This window comes from Nycticebus coucang, chromosome 8 (assembly GCF_027406575.1).
Source record: "Nycticebus coucang isolate mNycCou1 chromosome 8, mNycCou1.pri, whole genome shotgun sequence".
NCBI classification, from domain to species: Eukaryota; Metazoa; Chordata; class Mammalia; order Primates; family Lorisidae; genus Nycticebus; species Nycticebus coucang.
Window position 1 is genome coordinate 121,062,555 of NC_069787.1, and position 21,173 is coordinate 121,083,727.

Here is a 21,173-nt window from a genome sequence, read left to right on the forward strand (position 1 = left end):
CTTAGTTTGTCGTTAGTGCCCATACACCAAATTCTGATGCATTCATGTTTGTGATTACAGGTGCTTCTTTCTCATCTCTAAGGCTTATTTTGCCTCTTTCCTGTTGTTATTCCTTTCTCTTTCCAAAGATTTCATTTTCTACATCAGTGGCATCTCAGAGACTAAAGATGACTTAGAGAGGCGTGTGGGGACTTGGAGACATCTGAGTACTGTTCTCCACGGCCTCTCCTCCTTGTGTCCCTTTCCTCTGTCCTTCTCAGGGGCTCTGCCTCTGTCTATTCCACTTGTATTGTTTATCTACACTTGTGTCTTTGAATATGCACATAGGAACCGTAAGTTTTATTTCCTTCTCAGTCTTCTAGTGACCTTGTTCTCATCTCCAACGGTTCTTCCTTACTTTTAAAAACAAATTTTTTTCCTGCTGTGTTTACCCAAAGTATCCCCTTCCCCAGCTCAGCCCAAGCTCTTATAACTCAGCCTACTGGTGTTAGGCCCTCTGCTCCTGTTCTGTTCCTGGCATGTCTTTCCTTCCCCTTGAAACCCTTCCCTGTCCCATTTCTCTCTTGTCCCCTTTTATTATCCATAGCACCCTCGATGCTGCCTCTCAACTTTTCTCATATCCGCCTTGCAGCATGGCATGGTCAAGATCCTCACTTGTTGCTTGACATGGACTCTGCTCCTTTTTGCAGGATGGTATGAGGGGGAACGACTGCGAGATGGAGAAAGGGGCTGGTTTCCTATGGAATGTGCCAAGGAGATAACGTGCCAAGCTACAATCGATAAGAATGTGGAGCGGATGGGACGCTTGCTGGGACTGGAGACCAACGTGTAGCCTCCCAGAAGGCCTTTTGTTACTGTGAGATTTGCACTACTGCGTCTGGTGGGCTGGTTGGTTCTGGGCTGGTTTTATTGTTAATTTTATCACAGCCTATTTAATTTAAAGAATGAAAACACTTGCCTTTAAACTTGCAAGGTTGTTGTGTTCTCTCAGGAGAACAGTCACCAGATACAGTTCAGTTTTTAGCATAACCACTCACTCGCAGATTTCTTTAGGGACACAGGATCACTGAGCAGGCCACTCCCGGGATCAGGCCGTCTCAGCTCCTTCCAGCTTCACCATGTTCTGGCATGAAAATGCACATGAGCTTCTGTTTCCTGGTTTTCTCCTCACTGCACTAAGGTCACCATTCCTCCTTAAACATCTCCTGTATGTGGTTCTCCCAGTAGTAGCAAGATTTTATGTCTTTCAGGAATGTTCAGTTTTATAAGTATTTTTCCTGCCTCTTTTAACATCTGATTCTAATGCTATGTTAATTTCAAAAGGAACTGGGGCGGTGCCTGTGGCTCAAGGAGTAGGGCACCGGTCCCATATGCCGGAGGTGGTGGGTTCAAACCCAGCCCCGGCCCAAAAAAAAAAAAAAAAAAAAAAAAAAAGGCTCAAAAGGAACTGGTAGAGTTCGGAAGGTGAGTGGTTGTGTTTTTCTACACCTCTTCCCAGGAAAGGGACACTGACACTTGAATTTTTGCCACGTTTTTCCTCATTAGATGGTGAGAAGTCTTATGTAAAGGAAATATATTTTTTAATTCATCTCACTCCATATTGGTGTTAGATAAGTATAGCCTAATAAACCTAAGCTACTTTAAATAACATAGAATGCAGACAAGTTCAGGGGTGTGAGAAAATCCTGAGCATTGCACAGGGGATGTACTTTTTTCATTATTTCCAAATAAGCTGATTTAAAAACCTGACGTGAGGCAGCTTTGTTTTCAATAATTGTTCCTGCTTCACAGTTTCCAAGTAAGAAATCAGCGGAAACACTGTAACCATCTCGAGGAAGGGAAAATCAGACTTTAGAGGGTATCAGGAACCCAGCATGGTACCTATCTGAAACCTTTTGAGACCTTAGTTGGGAATCCATTCTATTTGGACAGAAGGTCATACTTGCTGTACTTGCGTGAGTTTCCACAGATCATTATTTCTTCCACTAGTGCAAGGAGAGAGAGAAGTTATTTTAATAGTCGGTTTCATAGAGATAAAGAGGATTTGGAAGACTAGGAGGGGAGAAATGTTTTACTGGCAGCTGTGTGCCTTCTTGACTCCACTCTCTTTGACAAAGGGCTAAAACCTGGCAAAGTGTCCATTACCAGAGGACTCATGTCTGTGTGTACCCAGCTACCGTCTGCTAACTGGTTTCTCAAATGGTAAGGTTACGGAAGTCCAGTGTTCTGGCTCACACACCTAGCACACTGTCACCTCAGCAGCGAGCCAGTGTGGGGGCCCTTGGGGGCCTCTGACCCTTGGATTTTGCTGTCTTTGTTGCATATTTTTGGTTGTAAAAGACATTCCTGGCCCTGAGTTCCTCTGGGTCTAGGCAAGTATGTTAATGAAGTAATAGCCGGGAGACCACAGAAAGGGGTTTGCAAAACAAGAAGTCTGTCTCCTCTTTTATAACGTCTCAGACTTTCTAGAGGACAGGCTAATATGTTGCAATTTAATGTAAGGTCATGTTTTATTTAGGAAGGAAGGTAAATTTGTTGCTTGCAAGAAAAAATCATTTTGTATTATTTTTGCTAATACCCAGTTGAAGCTAAAAAAGCAACTATATGAATGAATCCTGTGAATTAATTTATAAGTAGAGTTGTTAAACAGCTTTGGAAATATACGCATCTTATAAATCAAAGCCTTATTCAGTGAGCAGGTCAATACTCATTGGTAAGGTGTGGCTATACAGCCGGTCTTTCACAAAGTGTTTGGTTTCAACCTTGAATTGCTTTTGTTTTCAAACCTAGTTCAGTTGCTGTGAACACCACTTCTGAATTGTACATTAACTTCATTTGTGAAGAACAAAACTGTTCATTTTTGTCCCAGTAAATTCAGACTGCCTGTACACTTTTGGCAAAATATGTGAATTTATAAAGATTTTGTATATACTTTCCCTTTTGTGTTGGTATGGTTCAATTTACTCAAATTGTTTACATTTAAGCACACAGTTTCCTGGATTTTTGGCCAAATCAGAGTTCCACTTAAAGGGTACTGGTAGCTAACATTGCTGGGGACTAATCTTTTCTTTTGGGGAATCTACTGGCATCAGCTGCCCTGGAAAAGCAGAACACTTGTAAGGGACGGGCTGTGCTTGTTCTCATAGTTGCCACCAAGATGCAGGACTCGACAGCTGAAACAGTGCACAGTTCCTTACTGCTGCTTCTCCCCTGGACCCCCATCTTATTGTTCATTTTTGTTACCTAGTATCTGAACCTTTGTGTTGTGAATCTTGGTAAAGACAAAAGAATGACCTATATTAGTTTTCTATTGCTGCATAACAGATTACCACAAACTTAGTGCTTAAAACAACCCCCATTTATTATCTCACAGCGCTGTAGTCAGAAGTCCAGGATGGCACAGACGGGTTCTTAGCTTAGCGTCTCACAAGGCTGAAATCAAGGTGCTGGGGCTGCTTTCTCATCTGGAGCATGGTGTCTTCTTTAAAGCCGATTTGTTATTGGCAGAATTCACTTCGTTTTGGTTGTAGAACTGGGGACCCTGCCTGCTTGCTGGCTGTCACCGGTAGCTGCTCCTAGTAGCTTCTAGAGGCCATTCCTACGCCTTGCCACGGAGTTTCTTCCTTCAAGGGAGCTGACATACTGACTCCTTTCCCCACTCAGAATCGCTTTATTGGCGGGAGTAAACTCTGCTTTTAAAGAACTTAGATAATTGGGTTAGACTTACACCATAATCTCCCCCTATGATTTACTCAAAATCAGCTGATTTGAGAGCTTACTTAGATCTGCAGAATTCCTTTGCCATGCAGTATAAAATAATCACAGATGTAATCTCAGAGGGGTGGGGATTGGGGGCTGTCTTAGAATTCTGCCTACAACACTCTCTAAAACCTTAGAATGCTGGATAGTTTCTCAGCATCCCTTGCAGTTAAGACATAGCTATCTAAGAGGAAACACTCACAAGATACCTCTAGGATACAGCAGACATCTTTGCTGGATTTTTCACTCATACTGGTGATGGAAGAGCAAGGAAATGAGGATTACCGTCTCTGGAAGTAGCAGGATGCATCATCCTCTTGGTTCCGTCCCGTATCTCAAATTGCTGTTGCATTTCCCCTGTGCTTTGAGAAGCAGCACTGAGGCAGAGCTATTTGGTGGCCTTGCAGTGCTGAGTAACGGAGGTCAGAGTTTAGTATCTAGCAGTAATTACCCTTGTTGTGGCTCAGGTTCCCAAGGGGCTTACTCCAGAGTGGGAGGATGAAGCTGAAAGGTCTAAAGCCCAGCTCGTGGGGCTTCAATCATATTAAAAGTCCTGGCGGCAGGAAACAAAACCTCTCTCTGGAGCAAACTCATACCATCTTATGTCTCAACTGTTTCTAAAACCAAATAATCAAAGGTTCAGTAATCACTCTGAGACATGGCATTATGATGTAGAAAATAACAGAGACTCTAGATACTAAAATCATCTGTAGATATCTAGACAGTAAAATAATTATTTTTGTTATGTTTATAGATAAGGCCAAATTTTAAAATGCAGTACAGAACTAGCAACTACAAACAGTGATACAACAGTGAATTTCAAAAATACAACTAGAAATTATGGACTTAGGTTTTACAAGAGTTTAAAGAGATATTGAAGAACTGGAAATGAGGCTGGGAGATCCTACTTACAGGGAAGCGGAGAGAGAGGAGACCTGGAAAATGCAAAGGTTTAACTGGGATTCCAGAAAAGAGGGGGGAGAAAAAAAGCATCAGCAAGGATGTTGTGTCGTCATAACCCTGCTCTCACCAGCGATAGGATGTCAACTGTCCACAGAAAGGGAAGTGGCCTTGAATAAGATCTTCAGCTGAGTACAATTCTGTAGAGCCTGAAGGGTGGAGGTTCATCTGGTAGCACTCTCAGGGCCTACGGGAGTTCCTTCTGTAGAGCCCTGAAGGGTGGAGGTTCATCTGGTAGCACTCTCAGGGCCTACGGGAGTTCCTTCTGTAGAGCCCTGAAAGGTGGAGGTTCATCTGGTAGCACTCTCAGGGCCTAAGGGAGTTCCTTCTGTAGAGCCTGAAGGGTGGAGGTTGTCATCTGCTAACACTCTCAGGGCCTACGGGTGTTCCTTCAGAAAGGGGGATCAGGGCAGAACAGAACGTCATAGCATTTGCTATGTAGAGCTCTTGTCAGTATTAGATTAAATGGTCTCCAAGATAAAAGGTACATCTAGGTATAAACAGAGTGCCTACACAGTGAGGAATGATTCATTTAATCAGGAAGATGTAAAAATTCTAGATGTATTTTCTCTAAATAATATAGTCTCAAACGATGGAGCAAAAGTTGGCAGAAACTTAAGAAATGAATCATACGTTTTAGCCTGAGACTTCAACACAGCTCTCAGTATTTTATAGGAAAAGGAGATCAAGTCAATAAAAGTAAAAAAGTAAAAATGACAACACAATGGGCATACACAGGGCACTGTAATGATTTCGGCATATGTGTTCTTTTGAAGCACATAAAATATTTATAACGTTGACTATTTCTTGGACTATACGAATTTTAAAGAACTGACATTTTACAGAAAGAGTTCTTTGACTGCAACATAATTAGGTTAGACGTCAACAAAAATTAAGAAATACCCATTTATTTGGAAAGTTAAAACCTAAATGTAAAATGCAAAACTATAAAATTCCTGTGAGATGACATTGGAGAAAATCTAGGTGGCCTTGGGTTTGGTTATGACTTCTTAGATAACAAAACTAAAAATACAATCAGTCCATGAAAGAAAAAAACTGGTAAGTTGAACTGATTAACGTTAAAAGCTCAGTTCTGTGAAAGACACCTTATGAAAAGACAAGCCACAGACAGGTAGGAAATCTTTGCAAAACATAATAAAGAATTAACAACCCAAAATATACAAACAACTCTTAGAACAATAATTAGAAAACTCAATTTAAAAATGGTGATAAAAATGTTTATCACCAAAGATAAACAGCTAGCAAGCATATGAAAAGATGCAAAAGATGGAGGAATTACAAATTAAAACAATGAGATACCATTACACCCCTCAGAGTAACTAAAATCTAAGGTCCTGACAATGCCAAATGTTGATGAGGATACGGAGCAACAGGAACTCTTTCCTTGCTGGTGGGAATACAAAAACAACTTGGGAGGACAGTCGGGCAGTTTCTTAGCGAAAAGAACACGCCTGTTATGATTCAACAATCATGTCTCTTGGTATTTATCCAAATGAATTAAAAATATATCCACACAAAGACCTGCACATAATGTTGAGAACAGCTTTCTTCATAACTATCAAAACTTGGAAGTAACCAAGATGTCCCTCAATAGATTAATGGATAAACTTACAATCTGTACAATGGAATATTAACCAGCAATAGAAGAAATAAGCTATCCAGCTATGATAAGACATGAAGTAACCTTAAATGCATATTGCTAAGTGAAAGGAGCCAATCTGAAAAGGCTACACTTTATGACTCCAACCATATAGAAAAAGCAAAGTCAGTAGACAGTGGTTGCCAAGAGATCCAAGGAGGAGGGGAAGGCGGGAGGGAGGAATGGCTGGAGCACAAAGGATGTTTTAGGGCAGTGAAAGTGTTCTCCACATATGGTAACAGTGGAGTCAAGTCATTATACATTTGCCAAAATGCACAACACAGATAGTGAACCTTAATGTAGGAGCTTTAATTAATAAAGTATCAGCATTCACTTACGGATTGTAACACACATAGTCCATAGTGCAAGATGTTTATAATGGGGACGACTGGTAGGAGGGGGGTGAAAGGGTATATGGGAACTCTTGCTCAACTTTTCTTATGTCAAATTTTGCTCAGTTTTCCTGTGAACCTGAATGTGCTGTAAAAAACAAAGTATTGATTAAAAAAAGAATTGCTGAATTCCAAAAAACAAAAAATTCCCTTTAGTTTTTCCACAAAAAGAAAATAACGGAAGGAAACTTGGAACATCAGGAATGAAGGACAGAGTTGGTATTTGGAGATATATATTTATTAGACTATCCTTGAGTTTTAAATTATGTTAGATGCCCCAAAGCAAAATTATATCATCTGACATGTTTCTCAATGTATGAGAAATAAATATTTAAGAAAACGGTTGTAAATCAGAGAGGATAAACGTACCTCAGGAGTAGTAAAGTTTTTACATTTCACTTGAAGAGTTTGTACTAGTTGACTGTGATAAGTTACATATCTTATTATGTTCATTACTTACTGTAATCCATAAAGCAACCAAAAAAAAAAAATATACAAAGAAATATACCAAAAAAAAGCAAAATGGAACACTAAAAAAATTCATGTAACCGGGCGGCGCCTGTGGCTCGAAGGAGTAGGGTGCTGGCCCCATATGCCGGAGGTGGCGGGTTCAAACCCAGCCCCGGACAAAAACCGCAAAAGAAAAAAAAAAATTCATGTAACCCATAGGAAGGCAGAAAAACAAAGAGACAGGAAAAAAAAAGATAAAAAGAAAAAATTAAAATGGAAGACTTAACGCTGCCATTTTATATCAATGAATATATAAAATTTAAGTGTTTGAATTCATTAAACAACATAGTGACAGATTTTTAAAATGATCTAAGGGCTGTCTACTTGAAACATTTTAAATATAATTACTTACAAAGGTATGTTTAGAATAAATGAACGGGGGAAAAACATTTCAAGGATATAGCAACCACAAAGAAAAAAAGCTGAAGTGACTATATTATACTATTATCAAGCTTCAGATCAAAGGAAATTAACAGGGACAGACGGCAACACCATATAAAAACAAGGGTCAATACACCAGGATGACATTTGAAAGTTTCATCTCCAAATACCTGAAACAAATCAGCATACTCCTAAGCAATCAAAGATCAAATCTACACAAAGGAAAATAAAAAATACATTTACTTGAATAACATGAAAATATAAAATATTAAAACAAAAAAAGACTGATTAAAACTCACAAAGTATTCAAACACTGAATTGTTCTGTAATTACTAAATTCCTAATTTTAAAATTTCTAAAAAAGAATTCTCCAGGTGAAAATGGGTTTCACTGGAGATTTTACTAAACATTTAAAGAAGAAATAACATCGACTCAACATTCCAGAAAACAGATGAGGAAGACACTAGTTCCCAACTCATTTTGTGAGGCCAACATTACCTTACAAAAAGACAACTACAAATTGGTAACCCTTATGAAGAGATACAAAATATTGCCAAATCTGATTCAACAATATAAAATAATTTATAAAATATAAAAGGATTTAGAAAATATAAAAAAAATTACAGGTTGAGACCAAGTGGGATTTATTATGGGACTGCTATGCTTGCCAAGTATTTGGAAAAAAAAAAATATATATATATAATTGCTGTTTTAAATGTGTCTCCAAAATTTCACACATTGGTAATTTAATCCTCAAAAATACATTGATTCAAAATGGGGCCTTTGGGAAGTCATAAAACCTAGATATTAGATAAGGTAATCAGGGTGGGGTCCCCATGACAGGACTGGAAGCTTTATCAGCGGAAGAGAAAGATGTGGGCTGACATGCACACTCCTGCCCTCTGCCACGTCAGCACACAGCAAGGTCCTCACCAGGTGCCAGCAGCATGCTCTTAGACTTCACAATGCTAAGAAATAAATTTCTTTTCTTTATAAATTACTGTTTATGATATTAACATAGCACCAAAAAGTGATTGAGGCAGCAATCTACCATATTAAAAAACCCCACAAAACTCATGTTTATATAAGCATGTGCAAGAAAGAAAAAGGCAGAGTAAACTAGGGCTAAAATTCATCTCTGATATTTTGTTTTATAAATACCATTTTCTGTCAATATGAATGTATTTGTCAAGATAGGACATTTGGTTAAACTGTATTAAACTGATTTAAAATTTAGAGATCTAATATGTTGGCTTCCATTTATATTCTTATTTTAGACACCATAAAAACATTCGAGATAGGTCTATTCCATTTTTGCATGAAAATCAACAAAAAAAAAAACGGCTTCCAGGAACAACTAAAATTAACCAAACTATCTAATTTAACAAGAGAAACAGCCATTAGGAGAAAATGAGGAGAGGTACTTAAAAGATTATAATACTTAAAATAAATTTGCAGCCACAAGGCCTAGAAAACCACTAAGGAATCACTATTCCATTAAAGTTTTGCTGAAATGAATTTTATTCCTGATCAAGTTATCTTCATTGTGTAAAGATAATCTACCAGACAAGGTCTCAAAAATATACCACTCATTGTCTTCTTGAAAATTTACACTAGATCATTAAGACATGTATCGAATTTAAGAACTAGAAAAAGGGTAGTTAACAGTTTAAAATAAGTTTCCTAATTGGCTGGATCCTTCCTACACAGCGAAGACTGGCTATGCAGTGCTTCTGTATTAGCTGTTTTCCTTGGCTCCCTTGCCTTTCCCAACACCAGGAAATACTTTTTCTCATGCTCTATTCTGCACTTCATGGTAAATACACAAGCTCTTGCCATCATGACTACCTGAAACTGGTGCTATTCTCTTCCGGCACTTGGTAGCAACGGCTAACCTCTTTACACTGCACCAGCTAAGAGGAGCACATCTAGCCACTGTCAACATCAGACAATGTACATGTAAATAATAAACTTCTGCTTCTCTTTAATCCTCCTTCTCCCTAGTCAGATATATCCTTAAACCCTTATCATTTACCATATAAGATAGAAAATTAAAAACCATATTGAAGAGAACTAAGGAAAACAGCACATGAAAAGATGCTCATCACTTATCAAAGAAATACCCAAGTTAAAACCAAAATGACGTAGGACTCCATGTTCATTAAAGGCTAAAATTAAAACAATAGCTAAAAATACAAAGTACTGGCTGGGAAGACATTGCTGCTGGGAAAGTAAAATGGAATAGAAAATTCTGAAAACAGTTTGGCAGTTTCCTACAAAGTTAAACACACTTACCTTACATGATATGGCAATGTCAATCCTAGGTATTTCCTCATGAGAAATGAAAACATATAACCACACAAAGACTTGTATATACGTGTTCACAGCAGCTTTATTTATAATAGCAAAACATCAAAAATAGCTCACACGTCCATCACCTGGTAAATGAATATAACACTGCAGTGTAACCATACAATGCAATACTGCTAAACAATAAAAAGGGACTAACTACTGACACAGGCAATGACATAAGTAACTCCAAAGCATCATGTGACGTGAAAGAAGCTGAACACAAAATTTATGTGAACTCTAGAAAAGGCAAAACTGCAGTAGTGACTTACAACGGATTAACGGTAGCTGGAGAGAAGCCGGAGCAAGACACTGACTACAAAGGAAAACAGGCAATTTTTAGGTGATGGTGCGCTCTCTACTAAGACTGGGGGGTAGTAATTATGCAACTTTATATACTTAAGTGGGTATTTTAGCGAATTTTGTTAAGTTGGTTATTGTATTACATATGAAATAATACCTTAAAGTTTAACAGAAAGTATGGAAATATAACTAAATGTACAAATGGTAAGATGATTTACTTTGTCCAAATATCCTTCAGTACAGATGTATTTTTTTTTGCAGTTTTTGGCCAGGGTCAGATTTGAACCCACTACCTCCAGCACATGGGGCCGGCACCCTACCCCTTTGAGCCACAGGAACTGCCCCAGATGTATTATTTTAAAATTAGAATAAACATACCATTTAGAAACAATTAGTATATTACAAACATATGACATACAACGTAATCATAAAGACTTAAAAAAATTATGTAAGAGAAGGGTTTCACTCATATTCAGGTTGGTCTTTTTTTTTTTTTTTTGAGACAGTTTCACTTTGTCACCCTTGCAGGGGTCCTCAAACTTTTTAAACAGGGGGCCAGTTCACTATCCCTCAGACCATTGGCGGGCCGGACTATAGTTAAAAAAAAAACTATGAACAAATTCCTATGCACTGCACATATCTTATTTTGAAGTAAAAAAACAAAACGGGAACAAATATAATCACATCACCGCATATAGCCTGCGGGCCATAGTTTGAAGACCCCTGAGAGTGCCTTAGCATCATAGCTCATAGCAATCTCAAACTCTTGGGCTGAAGTGATTCTCTTTCCTCAGCCTCCTAAGTAGCTGGTACTATAGGCAACCGCCACAACACCCCACTATTTTTAGAGATGAGGTCTCACTATGGCTCAGGGTGGTCTCAAACCTGTGAGCTCAGGCAATCCACCTGCCTTGGCCTCCCAGAGTGCTACACAATGACTTATAAGTAAATACAAACTCAGAGCTAAAAATAGAAGAACATTTACCACTCTTTATTCTGGGTGAGGATAAATTTCTCCTAAAATTTTTCTAAAATTCATAACTTTTAGAGTGGACTTTAAAAATTCAGTAAGAACAGAGAATGACTTTGTAATAAGTGGTATAAGTTTATTTAGTTTTTGCTTAAATTAGTTTAGGAAGGTATCACATGTACTCACTTTTAAAGATACATTTTTAGAGATTATTGTGTTTTATTTCTTAAGTTTTTTCCAGGCAAGTTTCTGTTTCAGGGTTATATTTTTTTTCAAGAGTTATCCTATGCTGAGTGTGGGATACAACTACATTGCCGACTGTTACCTAACAAATGCAAAAACCTAATCATTTGTACCCTTATATTAATCTGAAATAAAAAAATAAAATCCTGAAAGATCAAAATAAAAAAATAAATTATCCTCTATATTGCTAAGAATGGTGAAACATAGATTTTCCTTCTTAATGTCTTATTTTTTAAAACTACAGAACCAATAGTCCTTAAATGCATTTTCCGCTCAGTAAACAACAAAAAATGCATTTTCCTATTTTGTAAACAACAAAAAAAAAACAAACAGAAAATAGCACCTTGAATTAGAAGTTCCATCCTGATCAGCTATAGAGAAAACAAATTGGAGGCAAAAGTAATTACACTTTAATCTGTGAATAAGTAATTATTTAGCAACATTTTCCCCATTTATAGGGAGATTAAGTATTGGTTTGTAAACATTGAACCAACTAATAATCTTTTCTAGAGACTCTTTATACAATTTCTGTCCCCCTTTAATTCCCTAATTCAAGACAGCAGAATCTTTAAATGCTTTCTTCAGAGTCTATTTTGGCCAAGTGACTTTGTGAATTCAAACTGTATAATAAAAGCAAAGAAAAAAAAGCACAAAGATAAACATATTCTTATAGAGCAAGACCAGAACAGATGGTCACCTTGACTTTAGGGGCAAAATTAGTATGCTGTAATACAACATTACAGTGAGAGAGATCACTCTGGGGAGAAAGAAAGCCCAGAAAACAGACTTAGGACACACTGACACCCATGGTAGGCAATGTCAAGTGGCCTACATTCCTAGAAACGGGAACAGCACCTGAACCAGTGCTGTTACCAGATCACTGTGGCATTATCGATACATCCCAGCAATTGTATGATACTTATTCCTTTGGTTTTCTTGCATTTATCAGAAGGCACAATACAATTTGTATCATTTAGGGCACAAAAGATGCTGTTTCTGTTTTTTTGCAGTATGTCCAGCACTTTTGCCAGACATGGGTCAAAACTGTTACATCAGAAAATAAATAGTAGAGATAGAGGTCTCAGCAAGTTAATACTCAATGATGGACAGTGTAAGTTTTAGTTAATATACTTTTTGTGTGATTAAATATACCTTACTAGAAGTTTAAGTGATGACGGGTTTTTATTTTATTAAAATTAAGTTCATGTGTAGAGCAGTTCCAGAGTTGATGAATTCTGCAGCTCACCAGCATCATCAAGAACTTCAGTGAGTTCTATCTTTCCCCTGAGCCAACTTGAGTTATGGTTGTGTTCGCTTGTGATCTAGGTTGGCTGCAGCATCAGATTCAGACAAGACAATGTCTAAAGAAACGGCAGTTATTTCCTCCTCTGAATCCACCAGTGAAAAAAATCTTTCTCAAACACCCCCTTGAAGATTACTTCTCGGTTGCCACTGGCCAGGAGAGGGTCACATACACAAACCTCACCAATTACTTACAACGGAGTAAGACCACATGGGACTGGCTCAGAACAACCTGATTTGCTCTTGGAAAGAGGGTCCAACATACCTGGCACAAAGCTGAGCAGCAGGGGGAACCACATGAACAAGCAAGCAAGAGGAAGGGACAAAATGGCTGAACCAGCAATAGCACACGGTCTGACAGGGCCGGAAATGCGCAGCACATGTGCCACACTAGCTTCCATGGCTAAGAAGGTAAAGCAGCAATGGAAAAAAGTGTATTATAATGGGTGGTTAGATACTGCAGTGTTTCAGGGATGGATAATAATTAAGATTCAGAGAGAACACCCCATGTGCCAGACACTAGCTTATGTGCTTGACACATACTATCGTATTTCATCCTCTAAAGTGTTACCTGCATAGTTGGTTCCAGGACCCCTGTGGATACTAAAATCCCCAGATGCTCAGGTCCCTTATATAGAAGGCACAGTATTTGCATATAACCTAGACTCATCCTCCTGAATACTTTAAATCATCTCTAGATCACTTATACTACCTAACACAAGGTAAATGCTACACAAATAGTTACTATACTGTATTTAGGGAATAATGACAAAGAAGAAAAGTCTGTACAATGTTTAGTACACACAACCATCTATTTTTTCTCCTGAATACTTTCAATTCATGGTTGGTTGGATCCATGGATGTGAAACTCACAGATAAGATGGGCCAACTGTATTTTACAGATAATGAAAAGGAAACAAAAAGAAGCCAACTAACTTGTCCAAGACATCAAGTGACAAAGCTGAGACTGGAACTGAAGTAGTCAGGATCCAGACCCAAGTTCTGAATTGCTACATTATGCTACAGAGGGCCATGAAGAGGGGTACATACATATTTTAAAAAGAGTAAAAGTATCAGATAAGCCAAGAGTTAAGTGTACATGTAGAAACAAACCCAAGAAGTTAGCTGAGATTTACACATTGTACATTTTATTAAATAATGAACTTTATTATAACAACTTAATATACTTCTGATAGAAGTTTCATTTAAAAAATATGGTTATATTCAAATGCTTACTTGACACTGCTTTTTAACCATTCTATTTTTACTGGATCCATACTCAATCATTATGGGTAGAAAGACTAATTTTGTATAATAGAACAAAGAAATTTCTCAAGTGGTACAATACTCAATTTATATAAGGGGAATATACTGCCAATATACCACAACAGAGTATATGACCAGAGAACATACTGCTTTTTATATTTATAATAGTTACAGGTATCATTAAGTCATGCACATTAAGTCTTTACTACCTACTGAAGATTTCTACCTTACAAAGGAAAATTAGTCATGTCCCAGGGTTTGACATCTTGCCAAACATTTTAAAACTATGATGGGGATGGCTGTCAAACCGGCTTTTTAGGCCACCACAGAAAAGTTGTCAAGTTGTCAGCTGCAATCTCCATCCTGGAGTCATGGTGGAAAGTTCCTGGGAGTTGCCTTTTCCTGAGTTTTGATCAAGTCTATAATGGCTGACAGTACTGCACAGTCTCTGGATTTAGTATCCTTCCAATTTACAGGATGAGGACTTTCAATCTTCTCTTGCAGAAGAGTATCTAGTTCCTTTCTTAATTCCTAAGGTTGAAAAAATTATATATGTTCAACCAAGGCAGATGTTAATGTAAAACAATCTAATAAACAAAAGTGATTTTAGCTGATTGATGCAAGTAGGTACAAGCAACTGCACAGAAGACTGAAATATTTAGTGAGCAAGCAGCTGAAGGGTGAATTCAAACTTCAAGCACATCAAGCCATTTATAAGTCTGATACCACCTCCAAAGATAATTTGGAAAAACTCTGAATCAATTTCTCAACATTATTTGCTCTGCTGAAATAGAGCAAGAAGTGCTAATATATGTGTAGCTTTTGGAACAAAACCACAGAATCACACACTGACATACATAGACATGTAAAGACAATCAGGCGAAGTCAGTCACCTTCACAAGGTGGGCGATTCTTTCTGGAGACTGAAAGACAATCCATTCATCTACAGCAATGGTTTCCTGATCATTATCCTTCTGGATGGAAATATCACCTCCAAAGAACAACAGACAGTATGGCGAAACCTCTGTGCAGTCATATAAGTATATCTGTAATTAAAATTATAGTGAATCAATACATTCAGGAGTTTGAAACGGTTATTACTACATTAATTCAATAATATTACCAGTATCAATTAGTACCTTCCTTCCAAAATATGGATTAACTTGCTAGTGTAAATAGAGATTAATTTGAAGAAATGAACCGTTCTTCATGAGCTAGGAACACAGGTGTTTTATACTTTTGTTTTAATTTAAACTATAGCACCCTTCTGCAAACAAAGTATTTTCTGAGTAACAAAACCAAAACACTAGGGTGGCGCCTGTGGCTCAGTCGGTAAGGCGCCGGCCCCATATACCGAGGGTGGCGGGTTCAAACCCGGCCCCGGCCAAACTGCAACCAAAAAATAGCCGGGCGTTGTGGCAGGCGCCTGTAGTCCCAGCTACTCGGGAGGCTGAGGCAAGAGAATCGCTTAAGCCCAGGAGCTGGAGGTTGCTGTGAGCTGTGTGAGGCCACGGCACTCTACCGAGGGCCATAAAGTGAGACTCTGTCTCTACAAAAAAAAAAAAAAAAAAAAAAAAAAAAACCAAAACACTAATGTAGGTGAAATTATTTTTAACTATATATCCAGTATTTTAAAAATCATTTAAAATTATTTTTTCAAAGAGAAAAATAAAAATAAATAGAATCCCACTTAATATTCTAACATTTATAAGCTACAGTGGCATGCCAACATAATTCTTTACACAGTGTAAATTCCTATACACCATAAAATATGCCAGTTATTTCTCAAAAGCAGGCATTAGAAGAAAATTATGCAAATAATTACCCTGATTAATTAAAATACAAAGACCCATCATAATAAAGCTCTAAAAGTATAGGTTATTTGCTTAAGGAAAACAATTATAATTCATGTCAGAAGAAAAAGCACAAAAAATTTTGTAATTGTGAAAACTAGGCTTGGCGCCTGTTAGTACAGTGGTTACAGCGCCAGCCACATACATCCAGGCTGCTAGGTTCAAACCCAGCCTGAGCCAGCTAAACAACAACGACAATTGCAACAACAGCAAAAATAGCTGGGTGTTGTGGCCACTGCATGTAGTCCCAGCTACTTGGAAGGCTGAGGCAAAAGAATTGCTTAAGCCAAGAGTTTGAGGCTGCTGTGAGCTATGACTCCACATCACTCTGCCAAGGGTGACATAGTAAGAATCTGTCTTTAAAAAACAAACAAACAAACAAACAAAAAAATGTGAAAACTATACAATTACAAACATATCAGATATTCAGATCATTGATTATTTAAAATGTTTACTTACACTACTTGTTCTCATCTTCAGGTGATAGATAAGCCAGTTGTAGTGAAAGTCTGTTTGCTCCACATTAACAGATTTAGGATGAATAGCAACTACGCCATCCGTTTTTGTGTAAACTTTCACCCTTTAAAAAAATTTAAAATGCAGTCTGTTAAAAAGAGTCCTCCTCCTAGAAGTCTCTCTCTTTTTTTTTAATTAAACTACTTCAAAAACTCATAGAAAGGCTTAGTAAAACCCAACAAACCCTAGAATCTTAAAACTTCGACAGTTGAATTTATTTTTGTAAAAAGTAAATTTAGAAGTTATATTTGAGGAAAGAACAATTTTAAAAATAATGCATGGAAAAATACTAGCTAAGTAAGAATACTTTAAATCATCTAACTATTCCTCTTATTGTACATATAATTATTCAATGTATTTGAGAAGTAACAATATTTCTTTCCTTCATTTTGTTAACATATACCACTGAAGGACAAACACCAAAATAAAGATGAAAAATAATTAAGTGAGTTAGATCAAGAGGATAGTGTAGACATTTTACTATCACAACTGTGATACTGATAAATAGTCCTCGACTTTGTAAAATGATTCATTTAAAAATTTTATAGGGTATGTACCCAGATGAATATGAAATAAAAAATGACGAATTGTGATTAAATAAACATTGACACAGTTCTAGTTCAGTCTCTCAATTCCTAGGGTCTTTTCTTTGACAGTCATATGACATATACATTTTATAAGTCTTTAATATTAATCAATTAACCATCAACAAGGAGACATTTGATGGCTGCTTTTTAAATAGTTAATGGTAATACCTGTATTAGACAATATAAAACCTAATCCATTAATCCTTCATGTTTGTCTTTAAGAGTATTTTGTTGAGGTACCAAAATCATGAATCATAGTCATGATGCACATTTATAATAAAACCAGAAATTATGTTTTCTCACTCCAAAGTCAATCTAACCAATGCTACCTTGCAACCTTGTGTGACTAGAGCAGCAGGCATTGGCAATTTGCTGGACAGAACCACGGATTAAATGTTTCGTGCTCTACATTGTGGGGCTCTTTAATCTGTCATAGCCACTTAAATCTGCTAGCCTAGCAGGAAAACATACACAAATGGGCATATAAAAATGTTCAAAATACAAGCCCACAGGCCACAACTTTCTGACAAAGCACCAATCCAAAAAAGAACTACATTTTTTCATAAAGCCGGAATGACAGAGGGAGGTGATGAAGTATATTTCAGAGAATTTCTGTTAAGCCACCTTTAAAGTTAGGTATCAGTACAGAAAAGAATTTGGCAAGTACTGATGTCAAAAAGTACTTGGATCATTTAACCACAATTATTAAAATTCTGTTACCCATAATCTCTTGCCTTAGAACAGGGTTTCTCTAACCTCAGCACTACTGACACATTGAACTACGTAATTCTTTATTTGGGGGGGGGGGGCATCCTGTGGATTATAGGATGTTTAAAAGCATTTCTGGCCCCTACCTAGTAGACATTAGTAGTACTCCCTAGTTATGACAATGACAAGGGTCTCCGGACACTTATCAAATCTTCCCTGAGGGGCAAAAGTCACCCTAGTTGAGAACCACAGCCCAGGAACGTTTACACTTTGGTCTACTTTTAAAGTCTATATTTTATCATGTTTATAATCACAGGGTACTGACTTTTCTATTTAACATTAGTTCAAATATTTTTACATATTAATACCCAATGACTGTTTATCTGCCCAGCTACTGGCATGTCAACTAATGTGGTATTATAAAACCATAATTTCTCCATTGTTACTAGACATCTAGGTTGTTTGTAATACAGCTGTTAAAAAACATTTAGAATTTCTTCCTTAGGATATATTCCTCAAGTAAAATACTTATCAATGCACTGAGTCAAGGACTATTATAAATGATACTTGATACATGATTTTAGGCTAGAGTGCCTTCCAAAAAGGTGGCAATGATAACACGAGGCCCTTGTGAGTCTTAGTTTCTTTATCCTTACAGATGAGCTCATTTATTAGGCAAAAACATGCCTTGCTATTGTCTCAGGCTATTTATACATACATTATACTTTAGTTCTAAAAACAGTCAGAATACCACAATTTTACTTTAAGAGCTAAGTTACAAAATTATCCATTTTAATAAGAGAGGAAAAAAAGTTCCTGAAACAAAATCTACTCCAAGCAATTTCTACCCAGGTATTGGTTTTTAACAGCTGCCTGACTTTTCTACTATTTACACTAGCATCGTGTTTTTGCCTTCTTTGAGAATGGGTGATTGGAGAGGTGATTCCAGGATGTAGTGTGAAGGGAAGCAATGTTTATGTTACACAGTGTGTCTTTTTCTAAAGCACCAAAAGTAAAGAACAAGAATATGGCCCAAATATGAATAAGAACACATTTACAATATAAGCCCTGTTACATTAGAATTCAAAAGATTATGAAGACAGTTACAAGTAATTCATAATAATCTTCAATGCTTACATTTTTCTTTTTTTACCCAAATTTAGTCGTATTTTAGCAACTTTGGGATATAAACCAGCACAGATGACAGCTTTAATTATCTTCTCATTATCTATTGGGGATGGGAAGGTAGAGGAAAAAAAAGTAAATAGTGATAAACAGACAACACTAGGAAGTTACACACACACAGTTTTCTGCCTTACCTGAATTTATATTAGACTCTGGATCTTTTGGATTTCTATTGGTCACAAATCCAGCTCCCAGAAGATGCTCAGCAAACTGTCCTTTCATGTTATGCAGCATCTAGGGAGCAACAGTAACAAGGAGAATTAGAACACCCTCACATGTTGGGGCTGGGTAGCACATTCATAAATAAATTTAACTGTAAACTTCCTCTGCTCTATGAAAACATTTTTGCAAAAACATGTAAGCAAGAGTCAGCAAACTTATACAAAACCCGTCTTTTTGTCAAGAAGATTTTTTGGAACACGGCCATACCCATTCATCCACATTACTGTCTATGGTTGCTTCTATAATTAATGGCAAAGGTGAGAAGTTTTAACAGAGACCAGATGGGCTATAACCCTAAAATATTATCTGACTGTCTACAGAAAAAGCTTGCATCTTGTAAGGAATAAACACTAATGTCTAAGTATTACTCCATTTTGCAAAAGACTCAATTTTTAAAACTGCTTTCCTCCCATTTAAAAAGAGTAGAAAAGCATAAGGAAAAAAACAGCGTCCATATTTCTATAACCAAGAATTAACTACTAGTAACATTTTGGAACATAGGCTTAAGGCTTTTTTTTTTAAAGAAAAATTATGATTTAAATAAAAATGATGCATGACTTATTATGAAGCATTCAGTTAATATGGAATAGTACCAATGAAAAAACTTCTCCTGCCTCAATACTCTTTAGAAATAATCATTAACTCCATAGCCAAATTGCAAATACTCATGCATATACGCTGACAAAAGAATTAGATATAAATATATCCTAATGATGAGATCACAGTATAGGAAGTTTTTATAAAACTAGCAATTAACTTTGGTTCAACTGAAAAAATTAAATAGGAAATGAAAGTGAAATAGGAAAATGAAAGTGAAAAAATTAAATAGGAAAATGAAAGTGAAAATAGGAAAATGAAAATGAAAGTGAAAAATTAAATAGGAAAATGAATGTAATATCTGATGATATTTTTCATTTTCATCAAATGAAATTTTTTTAAAAGAATTCCTTTAAGTTTAAAAAAAGCTTATAAAACATAAACTTGATCACATTTACGTATACATCCCTTTTATGAAAGCTGTTGACTTCAGCTTCCCCACTTGCAAGTAATTTTCATAGCCACCTCTTGGTTTTTATTACTATTTCATACTGTTCAGGATAATAATTTTACATTATATTCTGCATGCACAATTCTTAACACTATTTTGCATTAGTTTTACCTTTAAATAATTTAAATGCATGTGAGCTGATTTAGCATGCACCCTCCATTCCTGAAATCATGAGTTTTTCAAGAAGAGCTCTTTATACTTCATTTATATTTTGACTGGACATGATATTCTCAAATAATACTTGAATTCAGTCACTTTTTCATACTGTGGTTCACTTCATTTTTTCCATTTCAAAGAAATGTGCTTATATATGTCTCACATTCAATTACACATGCTTATACAGAGACACCTACTGTCCTCATGATAGATCACTCCTGTCCATAAGATTTATTTACTTTTTGTCTTTTTTAGGTACACATATACGTTTGATTATTTCAAACTTTTCTTCTATGACAATGTTTTTAAAGGGTGTCCATTTTGTTCCTTGTGATTTTCTTTTGGCCTAAGATTTGTTTTCTTAGCTCAGGAGTCTTTTCATTCACTCTATTGGTTTCTTATCTTTGTTTTGCTGAATTTATATTCTTATTAAGCTATTCCATATAAATGAGACAATTGTAAGGTATTTTTCAGTTGAAACATACTGTGTTCCATTCCTTTTTTGCCTTTGGCTATAGTTATCTTTCACAGGTGTCGAAGACCCATTTTTTCATTTTGTTCATGATTGGGCACTTCTAATTGATACGCTGCATGACTTTGTTGACCACTCTGTGAGCTTGTTAGTATCTAGTACCAGCACATAGCTGTTGTGTATTTGTAAGGAGAGAAGGTAAAGATATTCCTATTCCTACTGGCTTGAGATTCTCAGTTCAGTGTAGAGTCTGAAGTCTGATGTACATAAGTCCTACCTACTGGTTACCTTCTTCTGTTTTACAAACACCTGCAATGCACTAATTTTACTA

The 21,173-nt window shown here is 36.6% G+C and overlaps 2 protein-coding genes across 3 annotated transcripts in view; one reads left to right on the forward strand and one right to left on the reverse strand.

Annotated features, from left to right (window-relative positions):
- The window catches only part of ARHGEF26 (Rho guanine nucleotide exchange factor 26), a 128,183-nt gene extending 125,256 nt beyond the window's left edge, over positions 1-2,927 (forward strand). The window contains exon 15 of the mRNA XM_053599313.1: positions 690-2,927. Within this exon, the coding sequence (XP_053455288.1) occupies positions 690-832 (143 nt within the window). The 3' untranslated portion in view covers positions 833-2,927. The remainder of the gene's footprint in view (positions 1-689) is intronic.
- Positions 2,928-10,040: 7,113 nt separating this feature from the next.
- Positions 10,041-21,173, reverse strand: part of DHX36 (DEAH-box helicase 36) — a 62,652-nt gene continuing 51,519 nt past the window's right edge. For both annotated transcript variants that reach the window (XM_053599314.1, XM_053599315.1), the window contains 5 exons: positions 19,079-19,178; positions 18,897-18,987; positions 16,408-16,528; positions 14,989-15,141; positions 10,041-14,626 (listed from right to left, as the gene is read on the reverse strand). In XM_053599314.1, the coding sequence (XP_053455289.1) occupies positions 14,465-14,626; positions 14,989-15,141; positions 16,408-16,528; positions 18,897-18,987; positions 19,079-19,178 (627 nt within the window). In that variant the 3' untranslated portion in view covers positions 10,041-14,464. The remainder of the gene's footprint in view (positions 14,627-14,988; positions 15,142-16,407; positions 16,529-18,896; positions 18,988-19,078; positions 19,179-21,173) is intronic.